The sequence below is a fragment of the Lasioglossum baleicum genome, chromosome 16 (genome assembly GCF_051020765.1).
Source record: "Lasioglossum baleicum chromosome 16, iyLasBale1, whole genome shotgun sequence".
Taxonomy (NCBI): Eukaryota; Metazoa; Arthropoda; class Insecta; order Hymenoptera; family Halictidae; genus Lasioglossum; species Lasioglossum baleicum.
In genome coordinates, this window is record NC_134944.1 from 9,474,554 (window position 1) to 9,500,245 (window position 25,692).

General features: G+C 42.0%; 2 protein-coding genes across 7 annotated transcripts in view; one reads left to right on the forward strand and one right to left on the reverse strand.

Moving 5' to 3' along the window:
- Nucleotides 1-149: 149 nt before the first annotated feature.
- Nucleotides 150-1,892, reverse strand: Spict (magnesium transporter spict). 2 transcript variants are annotated; one of them, XM_076440719.1, is made up of 5 exons: nucleotides 1,696-1,892; nucleotides 1,463-1,578; nucleotides 1,252-1,374; nucleotides 1,038-1,180; nucleotides 150-975 (listed from the first exon to the last, which is right to left on the reverse strand). In XM_076440719.1, the coding sequence occupies exons 2-5, from the start codon at nucleotides 1,563-1,565 to the stop codon at nucleotides 262-264; spliced, it is 1,083 nt and encodes a 360-aa protein (XP_076296834.1). In that variant the 5' UTR covers nucleotides 1,566-1,578; nucleotides 1,696-1,892; the 3' UTR covers nucleotides 150-261. The 2 variants fall into 2 exon arrangements, with proteins under 2 accessions (XP_076296834.1, XP_076296836.1); XM_076440721.1 differs by lacking the exon at nucleotides 1,696-1,892 and adding an exon at nucleotides 1,648-1,666.
- Nucleotides 1,893-2,643: 751 nt separating this feature from the next.
- Nucleotides 2,644-25,692, forward strand: part of Fak (protein tyrosine kinase 2 Fak) — a 75,413-nt gene continuing 52,364 nt past the window's right edge. For 3 of the 5 annotated variants that reach the window (XM_076440694.1, XM_076440695.1, XM_076440700.1), the window contains exon 1: nucleotides 13,855-15,603. The gene's annotated coding sequence lies outside the window, so the exon portion shown is untranslated. Of the gene's footprint in view, nucleotides 3,025-13,854; nucleotides 15,604-25,692 lie in introns of those variants that run through there. The other 2 variants (XM_076440697.1, XM_076440699.1) reach the window with 2 other exon arrangements.

Consider the following 25,692-nt stretch of genomic DNA (forward strand, 5'->3'; position numbering starts at 1 on the left):
ACATGGTAACGTATGACTTTAAATAAATGAAAACAGTGCATAGTAAAAATCAAACAATAGTAAAAATAAAAATATGACATAAATATTATAGAATAGATTGATAGATTGCACTTGCAATGTACAGATATTTACTATACCGAATAAAAGTCTTTCTGTGAACACGATATTCTATTAATAAATTATTACCTTTACAATATTGTACAATATATACATAGATATGAATTCTTATATATTGCTTGTCACAATTTGTTCGACTAATCCTTAGGCGCCATACGAATGCTCTAGTTCTGTGTCTAATCTCGTTATTAATCTTTCTTCGTCAGCATTGTGCCATTGGGTATTATTGCTTAAATGCAATTCTCTTTTGGGTCTTAACATATGCTTGATATTACCATAGTGTATGTCTAATTCCTTAAATCCATTTAATAAAAATATTGCAATGATCACTGTGAGAAAACCGCAAAAGCATCCTAGAATGTCTTCGGTTCCCATGTTCTCCCATTCTCTAAATAATATCGCGGACGCGATTATCACTAACGACGTAAAAATAACATAATAAATAGGCGTAACTATTGTAGTTTCAAACAAATCTAACGACTTGTTCAAATAATTCATTTGTACGCTGATACATAGTATAACGGTAAATAAAAGAACCCACGTTAACCAGTTTGTAAACCCGTTGTTAGATCCACTAATGGTTTCTTTTAAAGCTAGCCCTAGTCCTTTACAGCTCATAACAGTTAACGAACCAATGAACGAGCATAGGCAGATATATACCATAATATTTTGGTTTCCATAAGCAGGACCAAAATAAAAAATTGTTAACAGACTATATAACATTACTATTAGTATGTAAATAATGTAACCTGGATCTTTTACTTTATCTACTAACTCATTTAACGTACTAACTTCTTCATCTTTGGGAGAATGGAGTACAATCATCGTAGAACCTAATACGCATAATAGGCAACCAATCTGAAAGAAACATATTTACATGTATCCATGTTAGATATACATTGTAGAATATTAGCTTTTACCTTTCCAAATAAGTTAAGTTTCTCATTTAAATACTTCGATGCTAATATCGCAGATATTAGAACGCTGAGTGCTCCTAACGGAGTAACTAAGGAAGCTGGTGCAAAAGCATAAGCAGCAAAATTAGCTGCTTCTCCTATCGCCACTTGAATGCGAAAATACAGTTTTAGAAGACATAGCCATAGTTACGCTAGGAAATCATTTACAGTTACTTACTTGAAAGGAGACCAGCCCACCATATCCATTCTTTCAAGTATCCAAACCCTCCAGACGATGCTCGTAACCCGCCGCATCTTTGAAGACGAATCAATGCTTTCTTTTTTATAATAAAACTAGCTCCTAAATGATCATCATAGTATAGGAGAATTAGAAAAAGTAAGTGACTTGTGTGGAAAACACTCCATATATGTAATTCTAAGGCACTAACCTATAAAACCACTCGAACCAATCGCGAGTCCTAGCCCAATATAAAAGTCTTTCGCGTTGTATGATTTTGATTCGACCATAATTTCTGTTAAACTACTACTCATCTTTTAATACTGACTAGAAAGAAAAATTAGAATATAAATAATCAATGTGTCCTATTTAGATAACAACCGTAACACATCGTACCCATTGTAAATAAAATACTGTTCTAAGTAAATACATATATATATATACCATATCGAATTCTCTTATCGATATTTCTCTTATTTACTAACATACACGGCAAATTAACATTTCAATTGTAAATTGTAACGTGTACATATGTAAATATATAGATATAAATATTTTTTTTGTTCCCCCTCTAACCATTCACTCTTTTTTAGTTGCAATATTTATTTTTTGATCAACGAGTCGCATGCAGTCCAATGCAGTCGCATGTCGCATGTCGCATGGTCGCATGTGCTGCGCCGCACCGGCATGCAAATATATGTATGTGTGTAATACTGTCAGTGTAAAAAGTGTTTGGATCCTTTTAACGGAGCTGTGTCATGATTTGGTATCTTTTCGTCATCTAATCGAAACGCTGAAAAATTCGCAGTAAAAATATATATATATACATTATACATATATTTTTAAAATAATTATAATTACATGTTACGGATGTATTTAGTTAAAATCTTTCAATAATCATGTAAAAATGAAAGTATATTATATGTATGTATGTATTCGTAAAATGAAAACTTCTGCAAATAATTCCTACATTATGAAAGCATAATGTATGTATACACATAATACGTATATACATGTAAATATGTATCTAATCTAAATTTATATATAAAACATGGTTAAAATCCCATCATAACTAAAACGGCATTTATTATGGAACGAAACGCACGGCCGTTACCCGGCTGACAAAATTCCTGTTGAAGTTGAAACAGCGATTGAGGACGATATATATACGAATCGTTGGTGAATCGGGTACTAGCGAGAAAAGGTCTTTGACTATCTGTCCATCTTGTGGCGAGCGTGGTATCTCGTCGATGTCAGGAAGTCGCGTACTGTGTTACCTCTTGAAGAGAGATTACAGATTACAGGGACGTCTAATACCGTCCGAGTGGGAAAGGGGTTAGTCGTACGAGCGTTAGGGGGCGGTAGAGTCGCTCCGAAAAGATCATGGCGCCGCGAGATGGCGGCGACGTGCGCCGATATTGACAGGTGCTAAGAGAGCATGGCGGCCAGTGTTTACGACAACTGATCGTGACCGATCGCAACCGCGGATGATCCGGGTGTTTCTCGTGTTGTTTACGCGGCGCGGCGTTTGTTTTGGCACGGTGTCCGCTGGTTTCCGTTGCCCCGCGAGTCTTCCGCGGTTCAGTTTCGCGAACGTATCGTAACGAAACGGTAGGCGGTGCGCGATCGATCCCGGTCACTGGGATAAACGTAAACGTGTGTGCTCCGCGCGATCACGGGAGAGACTTGGATCAGGTGGTGGGTTTGTCGTTGACACGGGAGAGTGTACGCGGAGAGGATCCCTGGGATAGCACGCCGCTCTTGGTCCTAATCGTAAGTACCCTCTAGATCAACCTTCTAGAAAGCTAACAATAAGAGCGAAACGATCGATGGGCCCGAGACGAAGGGGGCGGTCTCCTTTATCGGAGAGAGAGAGAGAGCTTCTGCTGAGAATTTGATAAGCGGCTGGACAGCAGAGGCCATCTTTGAGCCTCCTTATGTGCCCGCTGTTCACGCCGGCGAAACAGGATCACGATTACACGAAGTCCGCGAATCGTGTTACATAAAACACTCCTGTCCCATTCTGTTCTCCATCCTGTTCCATCCTATTCCGTCCTGTCACATCTCGTCGCAACCGATGACACACGCACGCTGCACGATGCACGCCTTAGATAATCGTTACGCCAGAGGAAGGGCTTCCTTCTTCCTGTCGCGTGTCGCTCGCTGGACACTTTTTACTTTTTACGCAGCACGCGTGTTCCAACCGTTCGTCCTCAATATCCAGAGGCATTATGAAAAACGGTATTCCGATATCTTCGATGGCAGTTGCCAGCGAATGTCCGATCACTTCCGGTTATCCTTGGATCGTTCCGTTCCCCAGCCTATACAGGTATACATATTATGTACACTACTGTGCAAAAGAAAGAACCACCCGGTCATATTTCATAGAAAAGCGTAAAAATTCAAATAAGAACACAGTAAGCTTTGAAAAAGGATTCCGCTGTTTAATTGAATAGTTCTAAGAATACTATATGTGTGTGTTATTGCGGATTATCTAATACAGTAGGACCTCGATTAACCTCGAAATCATTCAAATGTACGTTGTATTCCAAAATAAATGGTGTATTTTTGAAAATTGATATCCCTTCATAATATAATCATATTTAAACGCATGTTTGTGCTTCTTTCTTTTGCACAGTAGTGTATGTATTTCGATGGAAATCGAGTTGACATTTCGCCCGTGTATCCTCGATCGATGACACCGGCGTTACGAACTGTTTACTTATTTCGGTCGTTCTGCACGCGTCGGTTTTTTCTTTTCACGCGACGGTTCAATAGGACTTTCACTGACGGGCGCGCGTTTGTCACCGTTAGCGACCAGTCAGGTGTAAATTGATCCGATGATCTGACGGTGCAAATATTTGTGTCGGTCAGCGACGAGGATCGGTCGTTTCGAATGAATCGCGGCGATCGAGAGTTTCTCTCTGACGTTTCGAGAACAAAACAACTACGTATTTTGATCGTACTTGCTTATCGAAAACGCGTCGCATCGGTGCCACATGCCGGTCGACGTTCGTTGCAGCTTGCGATCGAGAATCGTCGCACAGCGATAGTAGGGATGGAATCAAGTTCAATATACGAGGTGTGTATTCAAATAATAATGAGAATTTTGTAATTTCGCGGGTTTTTGTTGTGCTGTGTTAGTAAACATGTCTGACAAGTGTCTGTACATTGGTGTCGTATTCGATGTTTAGTCCAGGGTTTCTCAAACTCTTTCTCTAATGAAGCACTTCAAGGGTCTTTGAATTTTGACGGAGCACACACCTTGTGTCATTTGAAGGTAATGACTAGACTGCGGATCTTTATGCATTTATGAAGGAATTGGTTGGTTGAAATATAAAACAGTATAAGATTTAAAAATTCAAGAATGTTGTACTGTTGCTTTTCATACAATAAAACCGTTAAGGGATGAAATCAATGTTTATATGACATTTTACTGCTGGCCGCAACCAATGCAGAACATTTTTATTTTGCATAAAGATCCGCAGTCAGTCATGACACATAATTAGGGAAAATCTAATAATTAAATTATTAGAAATTCTATAATAATATTCAAATAATTCTAATAAATTCTAATAATTAAATTATTAATCTTAGGAAAATTCATACGTAAAATTAATATACTCAAAATGTAGAAACAAAGCTTTGTTAATGATATTTTTTCGCGAAGCACAGTTTGGGAAACCCTGGTTCAGCCTATCGTCAGCTTTCGAGAAAGTTGCACGCGTTTTGGTAAAAAATTCGCCGTTCTCCCATCCAGAGTCGATCGACCCGAAACTTTTTTCCGTTTTTCGAAACGTACGGCGTCGCGTGCTGGATGCCGCTGGCCCGTTACGTAACCCGCCAAAATGTCAAGGGAAAATCGGTGAGGCGCGAATTAAATTAAAACGTCGCCTCGAACGAGTGCGATCGCGATAACCATGCCAATGAGAGCGAGACTTCGTCGTAATTAACCCTCGGACGACGATGAATCGTTCGCGCTGGACTGGATACGAACCCGTGTACACATGTATAGTGTACAATGTAGGTATGTACCTGCGCAAATAGTTAACCCTTACACAACTGTGGGCTGCTCTTTACTTCACCGGACTCAAAATTTGTGCCTTTCTCCTACGAATTATGATGTATTTGAGGAGCTATGGTCGCTTGAAGTTGAGCATTTTTGACAGGTAAGGGCGCCGCCATATTGGTTTCTAGTGACGGTCGCACACCGTTTACTGACAATGAGTTGGTTTAGGACTAGATCGTGGGGAGGGAGGCGGCAAGGTAAGCGGCTTGCGGTCGTCACTACAAACCAATATGGCGGCGCCTTTACCTGTCAAAAATGCTCAACTTTAAGCGACCATAGCTCCTAAGCTATTGATCCTAGAGAATCGAAACTTCGATCTGCATTCGCGCCGAGTATAAATCTACTGGATTAGATACCAAATACATCATAATTCGCAGGAGAAAGGTTCCAATTTTCAGTCCGGTAAAGTAAAGTTTAACCCAACTGTGCTTTTCACATGATTTTCGTGTAGAATTTTCCGTGTTGGAGTTTTTGAACGAGAATTCTGAAATTTCGCGGGTTGTATGCGTTCGATTCACGTCATTTTTTTAATTGATTGGTAAACATGTCTGAAAAGTGTCTGTATATTTAAAAATGGAAATTCTCGTTATTTTTTTAACACACCTACAGTGAAATAAATCAATCCTTCCTTCCAACGAATAATAGATTCACTTCTTCCTCTATTTATGAAATAAATTCCAACATTTGTTACTCGCGTCAAATTGAGAAAACTCTTACGCCGAGAAACGAGCCAACGAGTCGGCTCGAAAACGATCTATCGCGGAGGTCGGCGGGCACGCTGTTTCCCCACCTGTTTACCTCATCTTTTTGTTATCTTATCGTCATCTCTGGCGCGAAACGCCGTGCCGGTGGCAGTGTTCTTAGACGGATGCGTCGCGACCGCCTGCATCCGATAATCTTTATAATTACAACGCGAAGAAAAACGTCGAAACGAACGCTCTGTTAACATCAGCGCTGGAAAAGTGAATTTTCAAAGAGGTACTGTCGATTTTGCGAGTCGGTCACGGTGCCGTTTGTTTTCCATAGATTTTTCTGTTTTTCCTGGTTGCTTTTTCCGCAACTGTCCTCGACGGTACGCGCGTCACTCCGCCGGCAAAAAGTCCCATATCGCTCGGACAATTACACGATTGCGTCTGCAGATTAATCGAAGGAGCAAAGGTCGGAGCAATTGATTTCTCAAAATCAGATCAATATCGAGTATCGAAGCGTCCGTGTTTGGTACGGTCACCCGGTATACGGCGTTCGGTGGCAGAGAATAGTAGGTATTTCTCGTCGCGGTCCGATAGTCGATCATGTAACGCAAATGGACGATGCATCGAATCGGTTGCGGCGCGGCACGGCGCGGACCACGCGTAATACTACAATTACGAGAGATTACGCGAGCACGATGGAACGAGTCTCGTTCGTTCTGCTCGGCTACCGTGTCGAGAGGCGTACCGAGCACTCGAAACATCTTTTCTGGTTTTCTGGAACAGATCGAATCTGGATCTCGCGTCGATCGCAACACACCCAGGATTTTTTCACGATCACGACTGTGATCCTAACTTTTTTTATCTCGAGTTATAGTAATTCTTCATTTTCGAGTTAAAAAAAATGTATTATTTATGTAATTAGTAGAAAGGTATAGACAATTTCTTATTTAAATACCAATACCAAACAATACGTTACTCAATAATGATAATTCGTGGTATGAATAAGCATAATTCGTAGATCGTGATTATTTCACGATCATGACCGTGATCCTAGTTCGAGTTGAAAAATTGTAGATTTGTTTTCTTTATTATTTCTCTATTATTTATTATTTCGTTGTTCTTTATTTCTTCCTTTTATTGGATTTCTATTTTGCTTTTTAGGTTAAATATTTATATATGTTTTTATATTACATATTGTTTATATAAGACATATATAAATATATTTACTAATTTTTTTATATTCTTGACTATTCGTCGTAAGTTTTTATACATTTGTATATCTTTTATATGTATATTGTATACAATATATAAATATACCACACACACAATGTCTCGAGAACACAGATTCTATACATATAGAGTGACCAAGGACAGTTTTATGTTCCTGTGCTCTCCACCAATCAGAAGCGATCACGAAAAATCACAGATCACTGTGAAAAATAACCGTGATTTGGAACGATCGTGATCGAATCTCCCATCTCTAGTTAGGATTAGGTCGAGGGGGAGGGGGCGGCAAGGTAAGCGGTTCGCGATCGTCACTACAAACCAATATGGCGGCGCTCTTACCTGTCAGAAATAGAGGTTCGAAACTTCGATCTGCATCCGCTCCGGGTACTTTACTGGATCACATACCAAATACATCATAATTCGTAGGAGAAAGGTACTAATTTTGAGTCCGGTAAAGTAAAGTTTACCCGTTAGAAGTGTTAGGGTTTCAGATGGAAATGTCCGGGGTTTGTCCTTGGTTCGTGATTTTATAGATTGCAGCTAACCTGGTTCCGAAGAACAGTAGGAAATCGGAGAAGAACGATACCGCTCGAGAACGATTAGCGTATCGTTGAGTAGACCGTGGAAACGAGCTTCGCGTCGATTAACGAGGCCGGCAATTAATCGGTCGAGTCTATCTCGCTAACACGGCCGAAAGCAGAGACGCGACCGCGGATCCTTGCGCCAGAACCAACGACCGTCTATCGTACTCTATCGGGTAGCGGCGTTAATTACCGTGGTAAAATCGCTGATATCATCTCGGTAATCCGGTCGAGAAACTCGCGGATTGCTCCGCCGGCAAATTATTTCCACCGGAAGCTCGTCGCGCGTCCGACGTTCCATCGCGTCGGGAAAGAAGAACTAACCTAACCTTCTCTCTGTGTAAGGGGTACATTTGCATCCCGGGCTAATAAAATCGGAAATAAAAAGTTGACGAATGGAGAATTTCCAAAGATTTTCTAAGAATGCTACACGTATCTGTGATATGTTCAACATTTTTAACACTAAACCCACCGAGCACTAAAAGCGACTAAAATGTCAGCTTTGCAAAAAGTACAAGGCTCTATTCATTTAGATTATGTGTAATTTTTATTACAATATGTGTGCCCGAGTAAAAAAATCTATCGAATCAATTTTCATGTAACCAACTTCATAGTTTCAATGATTGTGACAGGAAAAATATGAAACCGGTCATTTGACACCGGCAGTGGTAGGTTTAGGTGGTTTAGTGTTTAGTATTTTTCACTTATCTTTTAGAAATTTATGGGGTCCGATGACACCCCTGTACAGGCTAACATTAGAAACATTAGATTTTTTACATTTTTCAACAATTTTCAATTTCATCCACTCGATTTTGCTATAAACGCATAAAGATCCACAGTCTAGTAATAAGAGTGTTCTTTACTTGTTGTATAAAGGAATCTTTAAGTCTCTAAAGTCTATAGGATTCTAACCTTTTTGCGAGAGGGAAAATACAATCTTCAATTGTGTACATATAAGGTGGAGTGGGGTAAGTCCGTCTACGGGGCAAGTCCGTTAATTGGTTATTTTTATTATAATATGAACGAAATTTTGTCTAGCTTGTATTTATTAATGTAGTATAAGTTAGTATGAACTATTCTACATAGATGTTGCTCAATAATAAAGGTGTTTTCCTCGCTTAAATCAACCAATGCCAAACGGTCACGTGCTAGGTACACGTACAACTTTGAGGTTACCCTGAACGTGCAATAGTTGACAAGTTATTAATATATTCTGTGTTGTTATTTTAGGTAAGTACAACAAATATTGATGTAGATTTACATTAAATATACCATTTTTTTTATAGTATTTTTTAAAATTTATTGAGAAAAACACTAAGATGATCTTGCCCCGTAAATATTACTACACGGGGCAAGTCCGTACTATCACGGTGGGGTAAGTCCGTACTGTATGGGTAACTATAAAACTAAACAATATAATTTAATGCAATAATTTTATAGCAGGCTTGTTAATCATTCTTTTCTTGCCTCGTAGCACTTGAAACAAGGTTCGAAAGCATTTTTAACTCTCAGACACGGACTTGCCCCATTTTCGGGGCAACTGCGTTCTAGTTGACACTTTGTACAATATCCTATCAAAATGATAATTTTCAAGGAAAATTGGAATCCTACATAATGCTAATTCATCAGTAATAACTGTGGCAAGAGTTTGTTACCAAGAACGTTAAGTTTTTACATATCAGATTGAAAATACATCAGTTTAACGTCCAACTTTGCAAAAACTAGGACGGACTTACCCCACTCCACCTTAAGTGTAACGGCAGATTATATTGTCCCCGCTTAATGGACGTTTGTCTCCTCGGTGAACCCTTAGTCTGCGCAAGTATTTGTGAAATTTTATTGATTTTTAAAAACTTTCAGCATTTCTAGAAAATTATTCGAAATTTTCTATTCGTCAACTTCATATTTCCGTTTTTGTCAGCCTGGGGTACATTTGCATTCCATGTACAGGGAGAAGGTTGAACGCTTACCGCTAGTCGTGCGACGCGTTTTTATCGTCGTTAGATCTCGCCGAAGATAATCCGTACGATGATAAAAGTGATAAAACTGCTGGTAGCGCTACGGGCAGGTCTCGGAAAAAGCGTGAGCGACGAGCTCCCGCGAGGAACCTGGACGTCGGATTCTCCTCGGGTTGGTTGAACTCCAAACAAACCCTTCTTTCGGCTCGTTATCTCGCTCGGAGGCAAAGGACTAGCGGATAAGATAACCGAGTATCGGGCAAGGACAAACAGTGGCCCGCGACAATTGCAGCCGTGCAACCGCGCGGCTTCCGGTTTCACCGGAATAGAGCGAGCAGCATCTTATCCGGTGGTCGTTTCGAAAATCAGAAACGACGGAAACGATGAGAACAACGGGGAACCAAGACACGATCTTCCGAGTGTCCCGACGTCGCGTCGATTAATTAGGGCCGAGGATTGCGTGACCGGAAGCGAATGAGAACCGCTCTCCGCGTAGGCGTAGACCCGTGCTTCCAGTTTGCTCCTTCGTAATTCTGCCCAACGCGCCGCGCCGATTAAGAGAAACGCGACGCGAGTTGATCGCGAGGAAGCGATGAGTTTAGCCTTCGCTGTCCTCGTTGCCTTCGCGTTTTCGTAGCAGCAGCATCGTCAAAGCGAAAAGCGCGGAGGTCTCGGGAGGAAAAATTCGATTCGCTGTGACCGCGAGTTTTTCCGGAGACGCGCGCCGGTGACGCGACGCGGCGCGACAACGCAGAAAACCACGCGACGAAGGGATCGATGCGCAGTGTTCGCGCACGGAAAAATTCGCGGACCACGCATCGCATCCTCGCGCGGCATTTTTGCTTTCTTCGCGGCTCGACGCACAGTGGGTAGGGTTGTTCATCTAGCAGTTCATTTGGTAGAAAATCTAGCAGTTCATTTCGTAAAAAATCTAGCAGTTCTTCAGGAATTACTATTGTTTACAGTGTTGCAGATACTTCAGTTCATATTGACGTTTATCGAATGTACTATCGTATCTACTAAAAATGTTGTCATTTGAGGAAAATATTTTTTCACTATTTATTTTGCAATTATTATAAAGAGATGCAATATTCTCATTGTAGAGAACTTTTTAAAAATTTGAAAAAATGAAGTCAAATCAATTTGGTTTGAGGGAACTTTTCAGCATCTTATCTCAGAGCTATTTTAACTAAAAGAATTGAACATTTCTTCCTAGCTGGCGTATTTCCATTCTCCATGATTTTTGAAATTTTATGGATATGAAATTGGTATAATATCTCATACGATACTTAAACGTTTAGTAATTGATCAGATACTTTTTTGAATAATGGTACAGCAATTGTTAGTGGCGCCTCAGAGTCGCCATTCGAGTGCTAAGGGTTAAGATTCAGCCAGGAAGTTTATCGAGATCCCGCTCGGGTATTCTTAATTTCTCGGGGAACGAGGTCCGATTTCTCGAGGATCTGGCACAATACATACCGGCGACGCGACGCTAGCGTTGACTCACCGCGTGTAAACCAGCCACCCACGTTTGCCCAGTGGCGGTGTGACAACGGCGACCAGGGGGAGATGGGAGTAAGTTCAATATGTACTCACGAACGCGAGTCAATTTCTCGGTGGGTCGTCGGGTCGAACCCAGCGGAGCAGAGTCTCGCCGTCTACAGTCCCGTTTCGCCCGAGGGTGGTTTCCTCGAGAATAGAGTGCGAGAGATCCGCGCCGGGAACTTCGAATCCATTTCTGGCTATTCGATAGCGCGCTCGTCTGCTTTTTGAAATCGACGCATCGCACAGTGGACTCAATCGATGAATTAATTATCCAATTGACAATATTAACCGACTAATATTCAATTGCCTGCGTTTTATCTTTTATATAAGTGACAATGAATACATTTTAAGTCCCACAGAGTCCCATACTTTCATTCAAAATGTAATATCCTTCATTATTCAAACGTTATCGCAATTGTTCAGGCGTCTTCGGTGCTAACACAAAAAATCTTTCCAACAAAATTTAAAAAATGTTATTTTCCAAATGAATTAACATTTAAGTTACTTTAATTTTTTAATTGTCACTATATATTTGTTACTTGATAATATAGCTACGTCAAGACGAATGCAACGACCTACTTCTCTATGAATCTGACAAGGGTAGGACCCCAAGTGTCCGACTTCGATTTCGATAGAGCAAAATATTAGCTGTAGTTACTCAATAGTTTTAAAGATATAAACAATTAAAGTTTCATACGAGCTGTAGTTTTCGGAGTCCCATTAGCCGCGTAAGCAGGTTGAAACTTTAATTGTTTATATCTTTAAAACTATTGAGTAACTACGCCTAATATTTTGCATACATAATTAGAGTTCCATATACCATTATCTCACAAAAGATTATCAAAATCGAAGTCGGACACTTGGGGTTCTTCCCTTGTGAGTCTTGAAACAATGCAATTGGGAATTTCTTTATTCAAGCGATGAACTTTTAATCAATGAAATATTTTCTCTTTGGCAAAAGATCGCCGAACAAAAGGGAAAATACCTTATTCGTTAAAGTTCATTGCTTAGATAAAAAAATTGGGCTCTATTTCACCTTAAAATACCAAAATTACTTTCTTGCCAACTCAATAAAATCGTTGCGAACAGCTAACATAATTCCTTGGGCCCGATGTTTCACGTTAGAAACGATTTCTGGGCCACAGCGAGCGATGAGAAAACGCGGAGAGCCGGTTCTGCCCGGTTTCGGCGTTGGGTCTCGCGCAGGAAGTCGATTAGAAATTCCCGCGTGCATTTATCGTATTAATTATACGTCGTGGGTCGGCTCGAAATGATCTATTGTTGTTTGAATGGCCGCGTCACACGCTCTCCAGCGTTACGCGTAAGTCGAGGGAATCGACCCTCGGACCGGATCTCGAATCCTACTCCTCCTTCGTCTCCTCCCGGGGTTTTTTTCCCCCGGGAAGGGGGTAATATGGAATTAAAAGGGTGGCAGGTCTTGCGTGTCACCTATTCTGCTCTGCTAAACGAACCTGAACCGCTCGGCTGGCTGTGCTCGCGCATTCAACTCGGTCACAACAGATAAATTTCTCGGTCAGAGCGGCGCATTGTGCGCCAATAAAATTCGTTTGCCTCTCGAAAGAAAGACGCGAACATCGGGACACGGATTTTCGTGTCTCCAGTTGCTCTAGCCAGGCAAGACGTCGACGCGGCCCATTTAGCAGTTCGTGAAGATTTTAGCACTGCATACTCACTATGCAGTCTTTCACTCTAATCAATCTATGTATTAGGTTGTCCCAAAAGTTCCTTCCGGAATGTGTTCTTTTAATGTCGCTAAATAAATACAAACAATACGATAATCTTTATGTTAATATTTTAGTACTTCTTAATATGAATTTGCATTATGTACATGCATCGAAAACCAGCTTTTGGGACAACCTAATATTTATTTAGCAATATTAAAGGATCACATTCCGGAAGGAACTTTTGGGACAACCTAATACATAGATTGATATTGGTAAATCTCTAAATCTCTAGTGAATTATATTAGAGATTCCAATAAATAAATTAAGATGAAGTTTATTAACAAAACTTTAATAGAATTAAATTCTTTGATCACAATATTTTTAGATCCAACTTCATTGATGGCAAACTATTGATTAAACAAATTGTATTTTGTCAATGACAAGAAAATAACTAATTTAATAGTTTCTTAGATTCACAATTCAAGTTTCTAGTTTCTGAGGTTCAATAGATTCATTCTAGCCGATCTTTCACTATAAGCTCCTAAAATCTCATTCTTATCGGTTTGTTAGTGTTCCAGTTTTACAATTTAATGAAAAAAGGTTGACACTGTTTTTACACGTCTGTAAAATCAACAATTTTTGCGTAGAACGACTCTAGTGATAGTGGAGCAGGTGTAAGCGAGTAAAGTCGGTTTATCTTACAATAGCCAGTCCAGGCCAGTCGGATGAATCTTACTATGTACATATGCTGGTTTTGTCTGACTGGCATGGACTGGCCAAGATCAACCGACCTTTACATCGAAGAACCCGGACCCTTAAAGAAAATCCCTCCGGACTACTAAAAAGTAGGACAAATTCGAGGAAAACCGTGGTGGCAACCCTGTGTAGCTGCAACTAGGGCTGTCACTTCTCTGAAGTAAATAATTTTATAGAAAATTCAATATCATTGAAGAATCATATTTGCACTCTCGAAGCAATTTTAATTCGAAAATCAAAATCATTTCTTTCAAACCAGATCATTTTTATTCTATGTAATCTTTTTTAAATTGTGCACATGAAATTTAACCAGTTTTCTCATGTAACAGTTGGGCTTTTCACACAATTTATAGACGAATTTAATAATATTAAAACTGTTTTGAATAATGGTGTGGCAATTTTTACTGGCGCCTCAGAGTCGCCATTCGAGTGCGAAGGGTTAAATTATTATGAAAGTGAATAATTTCATAGAAATCTTAATATTATTAAGGAGTAATATTAAATTATTATGAAAGTATATACATAATTTTATAGAAAATTTAATAGAGAGTTAACACTAAACCTACCGAGCTTTAAATGTCTGAGCTATTAAAGTATATTCATTTAACATGTTCGCTACCACCATCACAAATATGTGACATCCATAACCCGACAGTTCACTTAAAAACAGTCAAATTAATTTTATGCACGTCGTTGTTTAAAGTCATAGCAGAATGCATAATTTTCAGAGAATCTGTGACTTCCTTTTACTAAACTGTTTTAATAATTCAAAATTGGATACGTTGCATTCAATAAAACTTTCGAACAAGGAAGATAACCAACGAAACAAATGCTGGTAACGTTCGTGTTAATCATTTAGCACGCGAAAGCATCTTTACAAGTTCAACAATCGAACAACAAAAAATTTGTAACCAGTTATTTGTCCGGTGGTGATAGGTTTACTGTTAAACGCTGGTATCGCGGGAGTCGGTGTTCTCTCAAATCGTCTCGCGTGTTCCGCGTGCTTGGCAACACCTGTCGGAAGGTCGGCTCCTCGTCGTGTGATCTCCACCCCCGCGACATTCGAGGTTATGGTGGGGAGTCTAGGCCCTAGAGCTTCCTTCATTTCACGGCTGAGCAAACAATCGAGCGGCCGTAAGGTAAAATGGTAATACACTGGTAGGAAGCAGCCGCGGTAGTAGAAGAGGAACAAGCCGGAGAGTAAAAGAGAGAAGAGGGCGCGACTCTTCGGAGCGAGAGAAGCGGAAGAAGAGCTTGAAGAGCGTCGAGGAGAGGCAAGCGGCAAACGACCAAGTTAACTGGTCCTCGTGGGGCTTCTCGTCGGCGCGACAAGGAAGGAAGGGGTAGAGTCTCGCTCGGGCGAGAAGTGCGTGCGCGAGAGACACACGGTATACACACCACACGGCTCGCAGCACACGGTACATAGTAGCTTGTAGGTTCTCATAGAGAAGAGACAGTCGTTGGCTCGCCGCAAAGCTGTTCGCGTCGCGGAGAACCGAAAGAAAACGGGTCCCACACCCTCTGTCCTCGTACTCGCTCCTCCTCCTCCTTCGACGTTCACGTTAAATGCCACTTATCCTAACCGATCGCCAGTGACGCGTGTACAGATCGCGATTCGCGACGCGATAATAACAATATTCATAATCGGACCCAGAGATCCGAGGATGGACGAGTGATCTCCTTTCGGTGGTGAAGTGTGTTCGCGCGACGAAAATCGAAAGTTCGGTAGGATATAGAAGTTCGTCGTCGATCTAGCCGGTTGGAAAGAACGGTGGTGAGCTGGAAAATCGCGAAAGTTCGACGCGATAGGAGATCGGTGTCGATCTCGGAAGATCAGAGGTGAGCTGGAAGATGGAATCTCGCGAGAAGAGAGAAGTCGGAGGAGCAAAGCGTGGCGGGACATGGGGGCCCATTGAAAAGGAACGCACAGGAGCGAGCCGGGGGTTCGCGATGAGTGCAACGGGCTTCCACGAGTCGCTCCGAAAATAATCGTCGTATTTTTATGTCGTTTATGCCCACTTGGTCTCCGTGCTCGCCGGAGGCCGCGCAAAGTGGCGTTAATTCGCCGCGGAGCTGCGCCGCGAGCATGTCACGCCTCCTCCCGACAATTGCCTCCGCGGGAATTCTCGTCTCTCCCCCCCTCCGCGGCATTCTGCGAGAATTTTCAGGGATATTCCGGAGACTGGGGGGGTCGTCGTAAAGTAGTCTATTCAATTTCGAGGGAAACAGGAAACGTTCCGCTCTCTGTTTGTACGAATCTCTTCGATGAAAGACCGATTCTCGACTGCCTCGCGTGCGGCAGACAGCTTGTCCGGGACTGTGCGTCGCCTATTTTCGATAACGCCGCTTCCTCGTCGCCTTATCGCCGAGCTTCGACCGTTCCGCGCTGTAAACTTTCGCAGACGTTCCCTCGACGGTGCTCGTCGATTCTCTCGCGCGATTTCCGCGTGCGTCGCCGTCGTCTTCCGCGAGTAGAAGCTCGGGGAGCGTTCCGCGTCCCACGGGATACTCGCGTATGCCAGGAGAAACTAACCCGGTATTTCGGAATTTTTTTTGAAGATTCGAACGCGTCGGAAACGAACGGAGCTTCTTCCCGGAGGACACGAATGTGTCCGAACGCGGAGGTATTTCGAAAGTGGTGCAATTTGAATGGGCTCCGCCGCGCATGATGGCTCATCTGCTCCGTGAACGATGATTCACGGAAGGTTCCAGGTAGAGGCGCAGCTAGCTCGGTCGAAAATATTCTTCCCGGCAATAAACGCTCGAGAGCGTGGCGAGACGATGCGACGCGGAGCGCAACGCTTCATCGTCGCGCATCGTTCGCATCCTTCACTTTGAATCGAGTCGGTTCGCTCCGGGCAAAATTGCCCCATGGGGCACTCTAGCCTGGCCCTAAAACCGAGAACGGTAGGAGCTACAGTTTTCCCAACAGCTTCAGCTTCTTCGAGACGTTAGAAGGATTAGTTTGCTAGCTAATGTGTGAATTTTCTTAACGCTAAACCTATCAAGAGGTTTTATTCCTCGTTTTTAGATTTTTTAGTTGGCAATTATTGAAATCGTAAAGGTGTTTTCATGGGAATTTATTGAATATATTTTTTGACTCCAGTATACAGGTTGTCTCGGCCAAAGCAGGCTACCTAAATATCTCCTCTATTTTTAATGACACAAACAAAATATTCATGGCATAATTTAAATGGTATCGAAGGAGGAATATATCGTAGAAGAACAATTTTTCTTGTCCGGTCAATTTCTTTTAGTTTTTTCAAGGTCATCGTTATTTTTTATCGGGAAAACCTTCTTCTTTTTTTTATTCGATCTTGTTAATGACTTGAGCATATTAAAATGTATTTTTTCAGCACCTATAAGATGGAATAAAAAAGATAAGTTTTCCCGATAAAAAGATAACGATGACCTTCAAGAAACTATGGAAAAATAACCGGACAAAAATATTGTTCTTCCATCGATACCATTTAAATTATGCTATAAATATTTTTCGAGTCATTAAAGATAAAGGAGATATTTAGGTGGCCTGCTTTGGCTGAGATAACTTGTATATTATAGTAAAAATCGTATAAAATATAATTAATAACACTATACACACATCAGTTACCGTTGATGGTCGGTAAGTTTAGTGTTAAACATTGTTATTAGTCGAAATTGCGAAGGGAAAAGTAAAGAAGATTTAAAACACATTTAAAATACATGTACAAAGTTCCGTTGTTACCATCTTCAAAAACAACGAGACAAGTTTGTCTTGGGATAGCGACGCTAATCGGGAATTTGGATGCGGAGTCGATAAAACGACGCGTGATACGTCACGATCAGCTGTAGACTTCGATATGCGTGACGTGGAATCGCGTCAGCTGGAAAAAGGTCATTCTTAAACAGCAAATCCTTGTCCGCCGTGACGGATACCGGAAAATGAATCGGGTTTAAGGCGATTCTTCAAGAATCGATGGGCCAGAATTTGGGGAACTGAAGAGATGATCCTGATTCCGCGAGGACGGTCTGGAAAAGATGCGTCGCGGGCAGGTGAACGAATCCCTGCTCTCACGATTCGCGTTCGCCTCTTTAGCCTGTCCATCGACCCTAACTAGCTATTTATATACACGAGTCTCTTGTCTCTGTGGTCGTGGCTTCTGCGTATCTACGTCGACGAGATATACGAGCTCTCTGTGCACTGTGTGGCGCGTATTCGCTCGTATTCCGTGCGTCGACGAGTGTGCTCCGTTCGGGCTCGCCCAATTACGAGTCCGTCGAGCCACCGCGCACCGGTTCGCTGTTTTCCTTGGGGAATCACTCCTCGATCTTCCTTTCGCCTTCGATGCCTCGATTGCGGTCGACGTCTAAATTAGACTGCGGTTATGGTCGATGCTAGGGCTGTTACTTTTCCGAAGATTCGAAGGATTCGAAGGAATGAAAGGAACTTCGAAGTTTCGATGTTTCGGGGGGTACAGAAGTTTCGACGTTTAAACATTCCGAGGTTTAGAAGATTCAAGCTTTCGAAGTTTCGAGGTATCGAAATTTCGAGCTTTAGAAGTTTCGAGGTTTAGAAGTTTCGAAGTTTAGAAGTTTCGAAGTTTAGAAGTTTCGAACTTTCGAGATTTAGAAGTTTCGAGGTTTAGAAGTTTCGAGGTTTCGAGCTTTCGAAGTTTTGAGATTTCGAGCTTCCGAAGTTTTGAGGTTTCGAGCTTCCGAAGTTTTGAGGTTTCGAGCTTTCGAAGTTTCAAGGTTTCGGGGTTCCGAAGTTTCGAGCTATCGATGTTTCTAGCTTTCGAAATTTTGGGGTTCCGAACAGTGGCGCACCCAGGATGTAATCTTGGGGGGGGGGGCGAGTTGAACCCAGCCCTAGGTTTTGCGTGATGACCTTTTTTTTAAGCCAAAATATCTATCAACGGTACCCAGGGCTATTCCGCGATTTTAATTTTGGAAGCTGAACATTTTTTTCTTGGTGGGGGACTTGGCCCCCTGGCTCCCCCCCTGGGTGCGCCACTGGTTCCGAAGTTTCGAGGTTTCGAGGTTTTCGAAGAGATGTTCGAACAGAAGGTTCGAAGTCTTCGAAACTTCGATTCTCATCACCGCCGAAATTTCTGAAATCGAAATCTTCGACCTTCGAAGGAACGTGTTCGTCCTATTCGTTTACGAAATTGAAACTAGCGAGAAAGAGGGTCCGGTCCGACAAAGGATAAACGATTCTTCGAGCGTGTCGCCTCGGCGAAGAACGTCGGGAAAGGAAATGGAGCAGGATGCGACGCGAGACGGACCACCTTCGTCACTCGCCGAATATGCTCGCCGCATAATTAATTATCAGGGCTCGGCTGCGAGATGGCACGTACTCCTGGTTCCACAAGCACCGGTGTGCACCGGGGCTGCGCGTACTCGGGACCGGAAGTGTCGCGATACGGCGCGTCCGTCCTCGCACGGCTTTCCGTCGCGTACGACGACCGATTATACATATATCGACGATTCAGAGATTGGCGAACGGCAAAATCACACGGGTCCGAAAAGAGTGATACACCGCGCGATCATTCGAAATTCTTCCTCGAAATTCTCGAATCTCACGCGCTTCTTGCGAAATGGCGCATCCTGCATCTGTGCAATCCTGTAAATGAGTCTACCACCTTAAACCCTACCAATGTTAACATGCTCGCTACCACCGTCACAAATATGTGACAACTCTGACAGTTTATTTAAAAACAGCCAAATTAATTTTATGTACTTCGTCGTTTAGTCATAATAGAATGCATAATTTTCAGACAATCTGTGAATTTCTTCTGCTAAACTGTTTTAATACTTCAAAATTGGGTACGTTGCATTTAATAAAACTTTCGAACAAGGAAGGTAAGCAACGAAACAAACGCTGGTAGCGAATGTGTTCTATTTTGAACCCTGCTGAGAACACTTACACTTTGAGAGAATGAAATAAAATTGATTTTTGGATGGAGGGAGGGACAGTTATAGAAGGGTTATAGTTACAGAAGTCGAAACTTTGGGAAACACTAGGATAGTGGAAGGGGAGAAGGCGGAGTGGGAAAATCGACTAATTTTATTCGATTCTGACTCCGACGAAGTCTATCGACGTCCGATCGATTTCAATGAGAGATCCGCTCGCAAGCCTGAAGCGTTCCGCGATCCATGGATCGGGAAGCGACCGACAAGTATCTGCGGCACGTGACCCGTGTAAAGCGCGCGTGAAAGTGCACGCGCTAGCATGCGAGTGTCGTCGTTCATCGCGCATTCCCGATGAAGTGTCGCGCGCTTGTCTTCTGTCTTTTGTCTTCTCTTGTGTTGTCTGTTGCGCGTTGATCGCGTGTTCCGGTGTAGTCGCGCGCTCCTCGCCTGGTTCGATGAACTTGGAGATACTTTTGTCCGTGGATCGTCAGGCATGTTACGAGCGCGCGGATCCTCCGCCCGTTCTCGTTTTATTTACGCTGCATCGCGCGGTGCAGCGGTGCAGCGACGGAAACAACGGAATCGCTTCTCTGCTCTTACGCGATGCACGCGACGCAACCAGCTTTATCATCTGTGCTATCGCGGCGGACCAGTCCGAGGTCCCCGCAGCTGTACACGCTGTGCCACGATAAATAGGAGGACATTTATGGAACGATGCAACACCCTAATCCACCGGTGTCCGACATACCCCGTACACGCCGATCATTTTTCTTCTCGATTCGAATTGCTTTTCTTTTTTCTTCGCGATTCGAGTTGCTTTTCTTCTTTCTTCTCGAGACAAATTGCTTTTCTTTTTCCTTCTCGATTCGAATCGCTTCTCTTCTTCTGCTTGATTCAAATATCGCTTTTCTTTTTTATTTTCGATTCGGATCGCTTTTCTTTTCTCTTCTTGATTCGAATCGCTTTTCTTTTTTCTTCGCGATTCAAGTTGTTTTTCTTTTTCTTCTCGATTCGAATCGCTTCTCTTTTTCTGCTTGATTCGAATATCGCTTTTCTTTTTTATTTTCGATTCGGATCGCTTTTCTTTTCTCTTCTTGATTCGAATCGCTTTTCTTTTTCCTTCGCGATTCAAGTTGTTTTTCTTTTTCTTCTCGATTGGAATCGCTTTTCTTGTTTCTTCTTGATTCGAGTTGCTTTTCTTTTTCTTCTCGAGGCGAATCGCTTTTCTCTTTCCTTCTCGATTCGAATCGCTTTTCTTTTCTCTTCTCGATTCGAATCGCTCTTCTTTTTTCTTCTCGAGTCGAATTGCTTTTCATTTTCCTTCTCGATGCGTATTGCTTTTCTTTTTTCTTCTCGATTCCAGTTGCTCGTGGGTTTTCCCACGATTCCTTTCGCGGTCCGGCTCATCGAAGCTCCGAATTATCGCTAGAACTACCGGATGAGTCAAAATAACTTGCTTCTGATTCGTTCTTTTAGAAATATGAAAATTATAAATACATTTTTCTGAGAAATTCTTTTAGTGAACTTCTCTATTGAAGTACATATTTAAAGAAAACTGCTGCGAAATCTAAATAAATGCAATTTTGTCATTATCATAAGGCAACGTATACCAATTGCGTTTAGTGCTCGTTAGTTCTAGTACCAACCCTTCCTATGCTGGGGTTATTCGTGCCCCGTAGCGGTGGGGATAAGAGCGACCGTCAATATGTACAATTTCATTCCGATATAAGACGACGATGTCTATTTCGAAATAAGAAGATTGAGGCCACAGGGGTCGTCGAAGTTGGCAAGAAAGTAATTTCGGTATTTTAGGGTGAAATAAAACCAAATTCTGCGAAAATGTTGAAGTTTTATCAGCGCGGAATTATGAAGCTACCAGAAAGATAGTAAAAGATCATCGAACAAAATGAAAAATATTTCACTGACTAAAGTTCATTGCTTGAATAGAAAATTTGGGTTTTATTTCATCTTAAATCGTGAATCTAGAGCGAAAATAAGCGGGCCCATGTCGGAGCGTTTTTAACAATACTCATTATTTATAAATACAATTAACGTTTAACTTCATGATTATTCCGTTTCTGTTGCTTTGCTGTGTGTTCAGTCTCTCTCCTTCTCTCTCTCTCTTTCTGTGTGTTCTTCCTTCTTTCTGGTTCGTTATCCCGTTCCCTCCCGCCGGCAGATAACTCGTGAACGGTAGTTCCGCGATGTTTGAAATGCAAACAGTGTCGAGTACGGCACAGGTGCATCCTACCGTGGTGCAGCGCGTGCATCGACCATCAACGCCCGGCACGAGCGATCGTTGATTTCGATTTTAACGGGTTCTCTTCCGAGGCGATCCGATTTTTCTTATCGGTTCGTTAGCTGGCGAAAACGTCATTCCGCTTCGCGACTTTTCCGATCCGAGGCGTTCTAGATCGAGACCTCCCCGTTACAATGACACCAGATTAGGGCTGGTACTTTCCTTGGAAGGTCGAAGATTTCGAAGGTCCGATTTCAGAAACTTCGAAACTACAAACCTTCGAACCTACAAACCTTCGAAACTTCAAACCTTCGAAACTTCAAACCTTCGAAACTTCAAACCTTCGAAACTTCAAACCTTCGAAACTTCAAACCTTCGAAACTTCAAACCTTCGGAACTACAAACCTTCGGAACTTCAAACCTTCGAAACTACAAACCTTCGAAACTTCAAACCTTCGAAACTTCAAACCTTCGAAACTACAAACCTTCGAAACTACAAACCTTCGAAACTACAAACCTTCGAAACTTCAAACCTTCGAAACTTCAAACCTTCGAAACTCCAAACCTTCGAAACTCCAAACCTTCGAAACTACAAACCTTCGGAACTTCAAACCTTCGATTTGTACGATTTGTTTGATATGTTCGATTCGTTTCCAGTTATTATTATTATTATATTGATTATAAACGGACCGAGGTCCTTTTACACAAATATTTACAATAGAATAACAAAAAGAATTAACGTATAACTAACAAGGGAAGGACTCCAAGTGTCCGACTTCGATCTTGATAATTTTTTGCGAGACGATGGTATATGGATCCCTAATTATGTATGCAAAATATTAGGTGTAGTTACACAATAGTTTTAAAGATATGAACAATTAATCTTTGCATCATTTGCAGTTTCGAAGTTCCATTAGCCGTGTAAGCAGGTTACGTGAAAGTTCAATTGTTTATACCTTTAAAACTATTGAGTAACTACGCCTAATATTTTGCATACATAATTAGGGTTCCATATACCATCATCTCACAAAAGATTATCAAAATCAAAGTCGGACACTTGGGGTCCTTCCCTAGCAAAGAGGTACATGTACAAAACTGTTGTAATACAGGCGCGGTATTATCAGTAGATAAGAAGCGAAAAAAGTAGAATCTGCGCGAATGAAGACACTCATTTTCTAAAATGCGTTACAATGTTACAACGTGAGCGTCGGCGATGCGAAAGTTTGGACGTGCTGTTCGCAATTTCGCATCGCTAGGATCGTCACGGGGAGCGATACGCGCGGCCGGGTCGAGGGGGCGTAGCCTTCGAAAATCGCTTCGATACTTCGGAAGTTTCCGTTCGAATCTTCGAACTAACAGCCCTACACCAGATAAGTTGACATCAATACAGCCGCATCTGATGCGTAGGATGTTTGATTAGCTTAGATGCGCGTGGAAAAATATCTCCGCGGAATCTTCGAGATCGAGGGGAACTCTTTGAAAACCCACAGACAATTAGGGTCGTTCCCAGGGCCTCGTCCACAGAAGCGGCTCGTCCACGTTAATTAGCCCGCAGAATAATAATAAAACGAGCGAGGCAGGAAAGGCTGGCGCGCGATAAGGAACGCGTGGCACCGTGACAGCAGAAGCGGAGGATCGCTGGTTGCTCATTGCCGGTCGCGGACCGGATGCCGGCTGCGCAAGTCCGACCATGCGTGTTCCCGTGCACGTCGCACGTCACGTTGGTTCGAAGTTCAAGGCCGCACTGTGCATCCGCTCGTGTAATTACCGAGGAAACTCTACCGTGGAAAAATCCCGACGCGTTTCCCGTGGTCGAAACCCCTGGAACGTAACGACGATCGCTTCCCAAAGAAACCCCGTGACCACGAAGCTGCGCGAAGGATTCCTTGTTACTCTCTACCTCTCCCTAGTACCATTTATGGTTGCCATTTTGTTGGGCCTTCGTTGCAATATTGGTTGGCGAAGCGTTAGAAATGCCGTCTCTTTTATGCAGGTGGGCCAACATCACTTGTGATGTGACTGAAGTCACGATGGCCAACTGACGGCCCATATTGGGTTGGTAAGAATGTAATTTCGGTATTTTAAGGTGAAATGAAACCGAATTTCTTTATTCAAGCGAGGAACTTTAATCAATAAAATATTTTAGCTGTGTTTCCGTTTACGTCCGTGCTCAATCATCATTTTAGTCAAAAAAGAGAACCTATTCCCAAAATTTCATCCAATTCTGAGCACGGACGTAAACGGAAACTTCGCCAATGTTTTCGTATCTATTCTTTTTTGGCAAAAAATCATCGAACAAAAGGGAAAATATCTCATTCGTTAAAGTTCATTGCTTGAATAAAAGAATTCGGCTCTATTTCACCTTAAAATACCGAAATTACTTTCTTTCCAACCCAATAATTAACAAGTAGCAAGGTTTCTAACGTCTGCAAGACGTACGATATTTAAATGTTGGTTAACATTGGTCGGGCCAATGTAGTATTATCATACGTAAATTTCTTGTTCATTAACCAACTAGTATAATCATTGTAGGCCCAACGTTGCATATTCGCTGGTAAATTATTGTGAATTTTTGTCGTAGGCCCTATACAGGGTGTCCCAAAAATTCCTTCAACAGCCGGAAATGGGAGGTTCCTGAGATCATTTGAAGCAACATTTTCCTTTGCAAAAATGTTTTCCGCCGCTTTGTTTAGGAGTTATTAACGAAAAACACGGACCAATCAGATCGCGACTTAAACACGAATTGGCACAGTCAGTCGCGCTCTAATTGGTCCGTGTTTTTCGTTAATAACTCCTAAACAAAGCCGCGGATAACATTTTTGCAAAGGAAAATGTTGCTTCAAGTGATCTCAGGAACCTCCCATTTCCGGCTGTTGAAGGAATTTTGGGACACCCTGTATGTTGGGGATTTGTAGACAAAACCACCAACCATATATGTACCAATGAACTCCTAATTGATTGGCCAACCATAAATGCTACATGCTAGGGTTCTTCCTCGTAACGTTTGACGATCGAGACCAAGGAAATTGAAGTTTCCCTTCCGGAGCCGGATCGACAGACGACAGACGACACGACGAGAGGAATTTTTTCGGTTCCCCAGGCTTATCCCAGAATTCCCGGCACGTACGTAATCTTGACGCGCCAGCATCCTGTACGATGCGCGTCCGATTCGGAATAATGGCCGCGGAACGCGGGGAAAAATTACGTCGACGCCGATTCGCGATCGATCCGCCGCGCAGGATATTTCGGGACAATATTAATAACTCCTACACTAATACATTTTCCATCGAAGACCTCTTTCTTAAAGAGCATATAAAGATCTAACAGTTGATAAAAAAAATCAAATATTGTGAAAAAAGATGAAATAATTTCAGTCTTTTATTAAATAGAAAGTTTTGGTGATTCTTGGTTATTGCAATTGATTATATCATAGAGTTACTGGGTAAATTCTGTTTAAATACATTTTTTCGCAGTTTATAGGAACAGTTTTAATTATGTAGGATAATGGACTTCTTTCTAAAGTAACATTTTCGTGTAAAATGTTTATATCAGATTTTCATATTCCTCGTAAAAATTGATCCAAAACATAATTTTACTAGGATTTTATGTCTGGCCGATAAATGTCCCAGAACTATTATCCTTATTACTGCGGGGTGTACCCCCTTGAGGGGCCGCGAAACTCGAGAGGCCTCGGTCGCCGAGAAGTATGACTCATACGGCTCGGGTATATCGGTGAGACCACACTTGTAATCCGAATCTCACAACTTCATTATTTTTCATTATTTTTTTATGGAACT